The sequence below is a fragment of the Uloborus diversus genome, chromosome 7 (assembly GCF_026930045.1).
Source record: "Uloborus diversus isolate 005 chromosome 7, Udiv.v.3.1, whole genome shotgun sequence".
In the NCBI taxonomy this organism is placed as follows: domain Eukaryota; kingdom Metazoa; phylum Arthropoda; class Arachnida; order Araneae; family Uloboridae; genus Uloborus; species Uloborus diversus.
The window spans coordinates 13,806,577-13,819,425 of NC_072737.1; the positions used below are offsets into that span (position 1 = coordinate 13,806,577).

Consider the following 12,849-nt stretch of genomic DNA (forward strand, 5'->3'; position numbering starts at 1 on the left):
ACGTAGAAGTTTGTTTACATGATTTATCGGCGAAGTGTTGCCAACAGAGGTTTAGAAATTCACCCCTTCATTTGCCGGCACGTAAGAGAATTATATATATAGATGTTTTCAAATGCTCATTTCAAAGGAACTAACGAAGAGAATTAAGGAAGAAAAGCTGTATTACGGCAAAAATAGGCAAAGCATTATACAAGTATTAAGAGTTCCCTACAGATTGTAGTTTATTTAATTTGTTATAATAACTTTTCAATATTGCGATTTTTTCTTCGTTTTTTACTTCACTGTGCCATCGTTTATTAATTTAAAGAAGTAAGTACGTAAGCCGACGTCTTTTCAATCATAATTTTTGACGCAACTTTTTTTTTTTTTTTTTTTGACTGTTCTTTTAAGTAATTGATTTACTGATTTTCACATGCTTAGTTTATGATAGTTACAAAAATTTATTGCCATTTCTCTAATACGATATACAACGTCAGGAAATGAATTGCTTCACCATAATTGTAATAACACCTCTTCAAACAATAGCTTGCTTTAAATAGCAAAACATTGCTTTTATTTGCACTTTTTAAAACTTGAAAGCTCAAAACTTGTATGTAATATTACGTAAATTACCTTATACTAAGTTTTTGTTCTAATTCCTTTGCAACATGCCATAACTGAATATTTTTTAATGCGTCAAAGCGCGCGGAAAGAAGCTTTATTAAAAGAATGCTTGGTTGTAGTTTTCCTCAAAATAGTATGCATGAATGTTAAGGCAAAATAATCACCACCTCAGTTTTCAATCGGAATTCTAAATTTTGCCGGCTGGAACTTAAAATTTCGCCGAATAATTAAATTTTTGGAAGGTCAGTGACCTCCTGCGACCTCCCATCGGGACGCCCTTGATTACTATAAAGGGGTAGTTTCCAAAATTTTAAAAGTTTTTTTTCTGAAAGAACATGCTTAAAAACATAGGATCGGACCATTTTTTAACTAATTTGACTATGTTTAATATTTTTAAAAAATTACTTAAATCGGTGCGCTTTTATTGTTTACAAATCTGTCCGATGACGTCACAAATGATGAAATGCCATTCAGAGAGCAAAATATTTAATTTGCATCTTAACTCACGTGTATTGGCAACGATATGGTTGATAGCAAGCTTAGCGCCCAATTTCAATTCGCTTCTTGATTATCATAACGTGGAAACGCGGTAGAAAGATGCGCCTAAGAGCATCATTTGTGACCTCATCAAGATCACGTCTCGTTTGAAAAATCGGACATTTAAAAAAATTAATCAAACTAAATTTAATAACTGTTGAGAAAATGAAAGTATTTTCTGAGTTCATGTTTTTTTTTTTTTTTTTTTGCTTATTCTATCAATTTCAGTGACCGAAAGTACTACTTTTGACTGAAAGAAACAACCCCATTGTTTTTGTCCAACTGCATTTCATAAGTTCCTAAGTTGTACCCATGTCTCCTTAAATTTAAACCGTTTTAACTATGAAAACGCCTACCTATGAGAAAAGCTGCAAACCCGATGGCGTCAGCCACGCCATCTACGACGTACCCGCTGGTGTTGCGCAGTGACACGTGTTGAATCATTCCCATTCTTGTTCGTGCCACGATGCCATCGAGAGCATCGAAAAAGGTTCGCATCTGGAACAGGAACAGAGCCAACAGATGGAATGGCCGTGAATCCATGGCCATGCACTTGCCTGCCCCCAAGGCGAACATCAGGCCCAAGAAGCTCACCATGTTGGGCGTGACGAAGTAGAAAACATGACTGAAATTCGTCACCTGAAACACAAGCAGAAAAATGTCAGGAGGTTTACATCGGTGAAAATTAAGCTCGACTTCCACTGAGGAAAACTTAAATTGAATGCTGACTACTTGGAGATACGAACCTAAAGGCATGAATTTTTGAAAACTTTTAATGGTAATATGCATTGTCACATACCTACCTATTGTTCGTTTTTCACGAGAAGACACTTCGCCATGCCTCCTCGAACGCAGAGTTCCATTTTACGCGGGGGTGAACGGTACGCTATCCACGCACTTCTAAAGGAGACAATCAGCCAGCCTTAATTTGGGCGCGTGCATTTTAGTGTGCAAAAAAAAAAATCTTAGTGTCTTTTACATCACTTGCTTCACTTGTCTGTTGTCATTTTAGTTATTCTTACATTTAAAAAACCGCTGCTTTTACAACAAAATGCTATGATCCGGATATACCTTCTGCCGAAAACAGCGAAATAGAATCATCGAATACCACGTGACGAGGGAGAAGTCAAGTGCCTTCTTGTAGAAAACGGACACTACTTGAAGATACGAACCTTAAGACATGAATTTTTGAAAACTTTTAATGGTAATATATATTATTACATACATACCTACATGTGCTATAAAAATTATATAGTATTAAAGTTTAGAGGGAGAAATATTATTTGAGGAAGAAAAAAAAATCACCTCGTTGAAAATGTGGGCTGCTGGAGTGAAGATGTAGTTATTGACCGGGTCCATCATCATCATCTTCACGGAGAGACCGGTGAATGGGGAGATGAGTTGAGTTGCAGATGGAATTGAGGAAGAAGGAGGCGTGGCATCGGAGGAGGGCGTTGTTCGGGGGCGTTGCTCGTGGACATGGTAGAAGAGGGCCACGTCCATCCATAGGAAGTAGAAGAGAAGTGAAAGGCTGATGACGATGGTTGCCCTGTGGTCAAACATTGTAAAATGTCAGCACTGACGCTGAAAAAGAAAAAAATGGTGAGATATAGAAATGAATTGAGTGAACATACATCAGTTGTGAGATTCCCCAGCTGGATTGATTAGTATTGTGTGCCCAAAAAAAATTATTTTTTCTAATAATTGCAAAACACTTATTTTTTTGCTGAAATGATGAAACATTATTTCGCATTGCAGGGTCCTCCGTACCTACCACTAGTTGTTGTTTAACCTCTTGGATGTGGACAATTCATGGTCTCTGAAGCAGTTTAGCTCAACGATAATTTCTGAAATTTTAATTTCCATTATTTGTACTACAAAATCAAAATTACGTAACTGATTTTTTTTTTTTTTTTGAGCAATCACGATTGCTTATTGTTCTTACTTGACTGTTTTTGACGTTCCTTTGATTTTTCCCACCACCACCCTCCGCACCATCACCGTCGACTGGGTCCTCACGATGCTGCTCCTCTAGCGATAACCGTCTCCAGGTTGCATCCATGTCCTACACACACGCGCACATACACAACTACACACACACATACACAACTACACATACACAACTACACACACACATACACCTACACACACCTACATACACAAACACATATACACAAACACACATACAAACACACACGCATACATACAGACACCCACACGTACACACACAAAAACATACACACACAACTACCCACACATTCATGCCTGCACACAGACACAAACACATAAGCCTACACACACATACCCCCCACACGCACACACATTCATACACACATTTACCCACACACTATGCCAGCACACAGACACAAACACACATGCCTACACACATACACATAACCCTTACACACAAACACATACCCCACGCACAAACACACACGCCTACATACACACACTCGTGATTGCGAAAAACATAATTTGAATTCAAGATCTCAAAATTCAAATTAATTTTTTGGTTATTATTATTTGTAAAACTGAACTGTATTACGATATCATATGAAAAGAAATCGTCAAAATCACCTTTAGCCTTAATTCCTTGCTACCTCTAAATGTTGTACTAAATCGTATGATGAAAACAAACTAGTATGTTGTGGCCATCACGAAACTTTCTTCTATATTTTTCTTTTTTTTTTTTTTCTGATCCCTCCCCATGCTTGACGAGGCAGCAATATTCCCAACAAAAACAAAATGACACATGCAAAAACTTGACGACCATCCCAATGTCTGAATTATTGCAAAAGCAAAGCAAAGAGCGAAAATTGAAAGTTACTTTAAAAGTCTTACTTGAATTAATTACAAATATTTTATTTGTTAACAAACATAAGATGGCAACAGTTAAAAATTTTAAATCAATGACATAATATTTCCGATCATTTCCATACAATTAAAATCACGAGAAATACGCAGACGACAATCTATTACGATTTATCATTTTACTTTCTTCTATATCTAATATATAGAAGAAAGTATTGGATTCGTGCAAATTTTCGAATTTCGAATTTTGACGGATTCGAACGTTTTGAGGTGTGCTGAGTCCATTTCGACTATTTTTGGAAAATGTCTGCGTGTGTGTGTATGTGAGTCACGTCTGTGTGTGACCAGTTTTTTGTGGCCGCTCTACAGCAAAAACTACCGCATGAAATTGAACGAAATTTGGTACACATATGTGCCCCTATGTGAACTTGTGCCCATTGGTTTTTGGCGCGAATTCCTCCAAGGGGGGTGGAGCAATGGGACGTTTTTTTGAGTTACGCGTGCTTGCTATTCCTCAGGAAGTAACTGGCGGAATCAAACAAAATTTGGTTCATATGTTGCCCCTAACAGGAGCAGGTGCTGATTCAATTTTGGTGTCCAAGAGGTGTTGATTTTTTTTTTTTTTTTTTTTTTTTGGCGAATAAAAATAGTTTTATTAATGCAACAATAAGAAAGATAAATCGTAATAGATTGTCGTCTGCGTATTTCTCGTGATTTTAATTGTATGGAAATAGTCGGAAATATTATCTCAATGATTTAAAATTTTTAACTGTTGCCATCTTATGTTTGTTAATAAATAAAATATTTGTAATTAATTCAAGTCAGGCTTTTAAAGTAACTTTCAATTTTCGCTCTTTGTTTTGTTTTTACAATAATTCAGACATTGGGATGGTCGTCAAGTTTTTGCATGTGTAATTTTGTTTTTGTTAGGAATATTGCTTCCTCGTCAAGCATGGGGAGGGATCAGAAAAAGGAAAAATATAGAAGAAAGTTTCGTGATGGCCACAAAATACTAGTTTAAAAATAGCTTTATTAATGCAACAATATTAAAAAAAAAAAAGTCAACACCTCTTGGAGCGATTGGCGTCAAAATTGAACCAAAGCCTGTTTACATATGGATTCACATATATTTACAAATTTCAACCAGAACGTAGCATGACTTCTTGAGATAGGGCACTCACAATGGGAAAAAAGAACGGGTGATTGCGCTACCCCCCTTTTTAGCTGTTGACACCAAAATAAAATCAGCTCTTATACCCACTAAAGGCTACTTGCCGATATATTTTTCTTTCATTCCATTCATTATTTCTTGAGATACAGCAGTCACAATTGACGACAAAAAACGTTCTAAAGTTCAACCCCCGTTTGAGTTATTGACACCAAAATTGAATCAGCATCTGCTCCTGTTAATGGCAACATATGGACCAAATTTTGTTTGATTCCACCAGTTACTTCTTGAGGAATAGCAAGCACGCGTAACTCAAAAAACGTCCCATTGCTCCACCATCCTTGGAGGAATTCGCGCCAAAAACCAATGGGCACAAGTTCACATAGGGGCACATATGTGTACCAAATTTCGTTCGATTTCATGCGGTAGTTTTTGCTGTAGAGCGGCAACAAAAAACTGGTCACACACAGACGTGACACGGACACACACACATACACACACAGACAGATATTTTCCAAAAATAGTCGAAATGGACTCAGCACACCTTAAAACGTTCGAATTCTTCGAAATTCGTAAATTTGTACGAATTCAATACTTTCTTCTATATATTAGACAAGCAAAAATACCCGGCGTTGCCTGGGTCAGTAATAATTATGAGAAACAATCGTTACTTCCCTTGTTTTCTGTTTTAAGCGAAAGAATTTAAAACAAACCTTTTTGACGTGATTAAAAATCGAGCTTCCTCCTTACTCATTAAACTAAAGTAGCAATAAGTATAAAGAACAAAATAGTATTCAATTAGAAACGAAAGCACGACATTTAAGCATATACAAATTTGAAGAATTTCCCCAAATATGAAATTAAACTTTACATGTTTAAAAAGATTTATCTGTTAGTACTTTTTTTTTTTTTAATCCAAAACCTTCTCTGTATGGCTATTGATGTACGAACTGTTTTAAAAAATGTAGCCGCCCGTATTCCTTTTACACTTGCTTTAGTTATTTTGGGAAATTTCAATTTTTGTGGGCATTTGGTGCGGTTTAAAATCTTACCAAATTTGGGAGAATCATTTTGGGACACTTTCGATAATACTCCCCCTCCTTACTAATTTTTATTATAGAAATATTGTTGCCAGATGCTGAGATACTTTTGGTCAAAATAAAATGGCGCTAAACGGTTTCATCCGAAATGTTTCCAAAATAAGTAGTAAAGTTTGGCGATTGTTTGAAATCGTGCAAAAAGAAAAATTAATGGAAGTTTTTGTGCGGTTTATGGATTTGCCTAATTTAGTTGTTAAATTATTTTTACACAGTATTTTTTTTTTTTTTAAGTATCTTTGATTGGCGATATTTTGTTTATATGGTGAAAGTTGAGAAACATTATTACGTAGTCTTTGGGCTCAAAAACAGCGACAGTGGAAAAAACTGCCAAATGCATCAGCTACTGAAATCTTTCTGAAAAAATTCTGGCGATATTTCTGCTGGTTGGTTGGATATAGTGAGCAAGTGTCCAATCAACATAAATAATAATAATAAACCATTAATTACATAAGTTCCGTTTAAAAGTAAAATGATCAGCAAAATCTTTTTATTTTTAGCCAATCTTGTGGAAAAACGTTACTTTAAGATTTGACTTGAGAAAAGCCTCAAAAAGTCAGCCGAAACGCAAAAATATTCAACAATACAATAATTCTTGGGAGTTGAGATGACACACTAAATAATGACTTGGGTTGATGAAAGCCTTCGAACAGGGAACAAAAAAGCTCATAACTCGTTTTTTATACAACTTAGAAACTTCGAACAGATGCTATCTTCAGCAGAAAAATTGACGCTTTCGATGGACATATAATGTTAATATGTGCACGTTTTTTTCCACCCCCATATTGGGACATTTATGCGAAAATTGGGACTAAAATTGGAATAAAAAGGGAACTATCAATCGGATTTTTTTCGAACTGGTCTATAAACCTTCCCAGTACCAAAAAGAACAAACGGTGAAAGTTTCAGCCAAATCTGGCGGGTAGTTTCTGAGATCTTAGGGAACAAATTTACCAAACTCCTCTTTTATATATATAGATATAGAAGAAAGTAAAAAAGACGAAGACATGCATAAATAGTAGGGCTCAACGTATGGCAATTTTTCGCCAAAGGAGCGGATGCTGATTGTTCAAAGACGGCCGATGGCCGATTATTTTTCTTTCAAAAAGGACCGCCCTCTACTCGCTGTAGCTCATAAACCCAGAAGATTACTTCGCAATATTATTTGGTAAGTGAAGATTTAAAGCGCCTGTTAAGTAGAGCCATATTAATATGCACGTTAGTTATCTGAAAGATATAATTGGCTGGAAAGAGTAAAAGCATTCATGTAATTTTTTGAATATTTTCATAAGACTCCATAGTACTGGAATTCACCAAATATTTAAATTTCATGATTTCGCTTACTTTAGTCGCTTCCCTTAATTGCTGTGAATGAAGTATTTTTTTTAATGTGATCATGCCAATATAATCGGAGGGAAGGTTGAATATAGAATTTAATGAAAAAAATTTTTTTTTTTCATTTTTCATCTCCCAGCCCCCCCCCCCTTCCCCCGTGCCTAAAACCCTGCAATTACCGTGAAAGTAAGATTACAGCATGCAATTGGGGTCGTTTCCAAAATTTTTAAATGATTTTTTTCTGAAAGAGCATGCTTAAAAACATAGTTAAATTATTTAAAAAATGGTCAGTTCCTAAGTTTAATATTTTTGAAAATTTACTTTAACTGGTGCACTTCCATTGTTTACGCTTTTGCCGATGACATCAAAAATGATGAAATGCCAATCAGTTGCCATTCAGAAGAGCACAATATTTAATTCGCATCTTGACTCACGTGTACTGGCAACGATAGGGTTGATGGCAAGCGTAGAGCGCAATATTAAATTCGTTTGTTGATTATCATAACGAGGAAACGCGTTAGACATATGCGCCAAAATGCATCATTTGTGACGTCATAAAGACCACGCCTTGTTTGAAAAATCGGAACATTTTAAAAAATAAATTTGAAAATACTTTCATTTTCCCAACAATTATTTTTTGAGTCCACGTTATTATTATTTTTTTTTTTTACTTATTCTATCAATTTCTGTGAGTAAAAGTAGTACTTTTGACTGAAAGAAACAACTCCATTGTATCTTAAGGCGACAAGCTACAGTGGCTCCCAAAAGTGTTCTTACACTTTGAAATTTTGTAGTAAAACCAAAGAGTTGGCAGTACTTAAGGATAGCATAGATGACCATTACCAGAACAACGCTACAAAATGTGTGAGACAAGTTCCTTTGCATAATGGTCAATACTTCCACATGGATGCTATCCTTGATTTGTTCTAACGCTTTTGGTAGCGGAGAAAATGTCACTGATGTGCCCCCAAAACAGTGCAAGAACCAATGAACATCGCGCATGTTGTAACACAATAAAAAAAAAATATCCTTTCTTATTTTGTCGCCACTTTAAAAGTACTGCACTCGTATTACCACCTGGTTAACACAATTCAAGATATGATGAGTTTGTGGTTATTTTTATATATTCCTCATCGTTTTTACACGCAACACTGTTGGATATATAGCCTTTCGAAAACGAATGAAGCAGTTATAGTAACCCTGTATAATAGGGTGGTTCAAAAATACATGTAAAAAAAAGTCTCTCCTAGATACCCCAGGACACCCCTTAGCATTTTTAGATTTGTGGATAGCAATATACTGGAAGAATTTTAGCTTCCTATTTCAACTGAAAAGGTTTGTTCAACCCCCTCAATCAAACTTCATCAGTATGGGGAAGGGGGTTAAAATTACATCGAAATGAAAAAACAACGCTACACATTATATTTTACGCGAGTATTATGCAAATACATTGCAATAAAATAATTATTTACAAAACACAGCTGGGGAAATCAAATGTTTCGAAATTTGTGACATTTTGCATGCTACGGCTAATATTAAATTGAGGAGTCATTGAGCACCGTCTTAAAATTTGTTTAAGAAGCTAGAACTTTTACAGCATCATACTATTAGTAAGTCTAAAAAAAAATAAGGGGATGTCCTGGACTCCAGCTAAAAAAAACAACAAAAAAAATCCTACTGTATAAACAGATTTTCGATATTATTTGAATTTGTAACGCATGCAAAAGACGGGAAACCAAAAATTAAACATTTTTGCTACCAGCAAAACATAACCTACTTAAACTAGTTTAACGCGCTTTAAGAGATGAAAAACGGGCAGATGAAAAGAGTGACTGCAGCAAAAATGCCCAATAGCTGTTCGTCCATCACTATGGCGGAAGTGAAAAGGAGAGGAAAACACTTTTTCTGTAAATACTGCTTTTCTGCTATAACACAGTCTTCGCGGGGAAATTTGAATATAGGAGTCCAACGTTCGTTGAGATAAGGGTTCGCCGATATATATCATGATATTTCTTTTGAAAATATCATGATATTTTGATATTTATTTTTTCAACTATGATATTTTCAATATAAAAAGTATATTAACCATAATAATATTGCTTATTTATTATTGAAAATAACCAATAAGTTATGTAATATATTTTTATGATGTATAGTACATCATTAATTTTTCAAAGTATTATAATATTCGTTTTATACTTGTATCTTATATTCATTAAATTATTAGTGATATAACAATTTTAATTCATATTAAAAGTGCCTAATTAAATATTAAATATTCCTCAGAAAAAAAGAAACTCTCTTATGACAATGCACGGACTAACGCATATTATTTATTTCTGAATCATAAAACTGTAAAAATAGCTAACAGAAGAAAAATGAACAAAACAGCTAATGCTAAATGAACTCCATTAAAATTGATAGAAATGTAAAATGAAATATTAGATATAAATAATGAAAGGTCTTAATTTTAAGTCTACATACTGCAATTATAATATAAAAAGATAGAGAGTGATTTGAGGATGCATTTATTATTTTGAAGACTAGTTTGTGTTGGTTGAAAATATCGGATATATATCAAACTATCCGATATACATCAAAATATCGGATATTTTCGAAAATATCATGATATTTTCAAACCTTGGTTGAGATATAGTATTTAGCTTTCCTAATTTATATCCGTTTTTTAAGCTGGTATTTTCAAAAAAAAAAAAAAAAAAAAACACCTAAAACCACATTGTGTTCAACAAACTTGACTGCAGAGCGCGTAATAAATCAATTTAGTTATGATCACAAATCGCAAAATTCGTGCTCAATTTTCGTAATAACTAATATGACAATAATTAGTTATTAGTCTATTTTTGATAAAAATGGACACATGCTGTTTCACTGAGTGTAGAAAAATTAAAAATTGAATAACTGCGAAACGACGGGGTATTTTTAGTTCAATTTTTCAGGAGTTACACACGTGAATCAAGGAAGTTAAACGATAGGTTGTTTAAAATGTTTTGCGTCTGATTGGACAACTAGGTCTCTGCTGTAAAAATCTCAATCTATTTGCCCAAATGAGACATTTTTACGCATATATTTGTACTTTATACTTGGATTATATTAAAATGTAAGCACAATTTTATATTAAAACTCGTTTTTCCCGAAACGTCAATTTAAAAAATTCATTTTCCTTTTTCTAGAAAACTACTTACATACTTATTCAGTTACCACCCCATAGCCAGGGAAAGGCAGAAATACGTGAAATACACCACCAGCTCAGTCAATTCCAGCCGAAGACTGCAGTTTCGTGCTTATTAGCACTCATCAGCCCGGCTTAGGAAGTGGCTGAGCTGGAGGTGGAAAAGCTCTTAAGGAAAGCAAGAGTGACAAACAAAATGGTAGCTAATATAGAATCAGCACTGACCAAACGAGTGACCGAGGCAATGGTTCGGTTCAACTCCAAGATTGAAGGCAAGGCATTAGAAGTACATTACATATTACTTTGAAATCATCACCACATTTTGTTTATGTGTTCATAATCATACTAAAAGGAAATTTTTGCTTCAACACTCACATTTCTTCCTAACCAGCTTTTTTTCATGGCTCAAAACGGTCTTCTTTATCATTTAAAAAGTGGCTATTGGTTAAAATTTAATAAATTATGAAACAAGCAGAATCACAATAAAATTCGTTACTTCAGTAGACTCATAGATATCTCTTTAAACGAGCTGATGTGTGCATCACATGACTTCCTTTTACGCCAATTTAATGATAATAGCGCCTTGGAGTAAGCAAGGAAACACTAAATATTTTCACCCCTAGTTTCTTACGAACCGAAGCAAAAAAACGTTTTACACACATTTATTTCCCGTTATTGTCAATTTTAATGAGATTCAGTGGTTAACTCTTTAAATATCACCAACATTGGCCGAATTAAAACCAGATTTAAAAATTAAAAAAAAAAAAAAACAAAATCGCCAAGTTGGCGGCAAAACTTGGCGGCAAAAAGCTTGGCGATATGTCGCCAAGTGTTTGCTTAATTATAACACCACTTGTTAGCATTGAAATTAACAATGATTCCCCCCCCCCCCAAAAAAAAGGTATAAAAGACCCCCTTAGGAACAGCCGAATGCAACCAAAAGGGAAGGTGCATAACTAGCCCCAACTTGGAGTCTACATACCAAATTTCAACTGTCTAGGACATACCGTTTTTGAGTTACGCGAGATACGTACGCACATACGGACGTCACGAGAAAATTCGTTGTAATTAACTCGGTGATCGTCAAAATGGATATTTCGGGTATCTGTATATTCCTAGGCATATATCCACGTGTGGTCGGGTCGGGAAAAAAAAACTCAACATTCATTTGGGGTTTGGCAAAATGGAAATTAAGGCCGATTTTTGAATGAAAATTTTTTTGCGAATACAATACTTCCTTTTTACTTTCTTCTATATCTAATATATAGAAGAAAGTATTGGATTCGTGCAAATTTTCGAATTTCGACGGATTCGAACGTTTTGAGGTGTGCTGAGTCCATTTCGACTATTTTTGGAAAATGTCTGTCTGTCTGTGTGTGTGTGTGTGTGTGTGTTTGTGTGTATGTGTGTGTGTATGTGTGTGTGTGTGTGTATGTGTGTCACGTCTGTGTGTTACCAGTTTTTTGTGGCCGCTCTACAGCAAAAACTACCGCATGAAATCGAACGAAATTTGGTACACATATGTGCCCCTATGTGAACTTGTGCCCATTGGTTTTTGGCGCGAGTTCCTCCAAGGGGGGTGGAGCAATGGGACGTTTTTCTGAGTAACGCGTGCTTGCTATTCCTCAGGAAGTAACTGGTGGAATCAAACAAAATTTGGTCCATATGTTGCCCTTAACAGGAGTAGGTTTTGATTCAATTTTAGTGTCAATAGCTCAAACGGGGGTTGAGTTATAGACCGTTTTTTGTCGTCAATTGTGACTGCTGTATCTCAAGAAATAACGAACGGAATCAAACAAAAATTTTTTGACAAGTAGCCCTTAGTGGGTATAAGAGCTGATTTTATTTTGGTGTCAACAGCTAAAAAGGGGGTAGCGCAATCGCCCGTTCTTTTTTTCCATTGTGAGTGCCCTATCTCAAGAAGTAATGCTACGTTCTGGTTGAAATTTGGAATATATGTGAATCCATACGTAAACAGGCTTTGTTTCAATTTTGACTCCAATCGCTCCAAGAGGTGTTGATTTTTTTTTTTTTTTTTTTTTTTTTTGCGAATAAAAAGTTTATTAATGCAACAATAAGAAAGATAAATCGTAATAGATTGTCGTCTG

At 35.0% G+C, this 12,849-nt stretch overlaps 1 protein-coding gene across 3 annotated transcripts in view; it reads right to left on the reverse strand.

The window, feature by feature from the left end:
- Window positions 1-12,849, reverse strand: part of LOC129227044 (ceramide phosphoethanolamine synthase-like) — a 183,349-nt gene that overhangs the window by 19,853 nt on the left and 150,647 nt on the right. For all 3 annotated transcript variants that reach the window (XM_054861683.1, XM_054861684.1, XM_054861682.1), the window contains exons 2-3: window positions 2,446-2,724; window positions 1,497-1,779 (exon numbers count right to left, since the gene is read on the reverse strand). In XM_054861683.1, coding sequence (XP_054717658.1) covers window positions 1,497-1,779; window positions 2,446-2,703 — 541 coding nt within the window. In that variant the 5' untranslated portion in view covers window positions 2,704-2,724. The remainder of the gene's footprint in view (window positions 1-1,496; window positions 1,780-2,445; window positions 2,725-12,849) is intronic.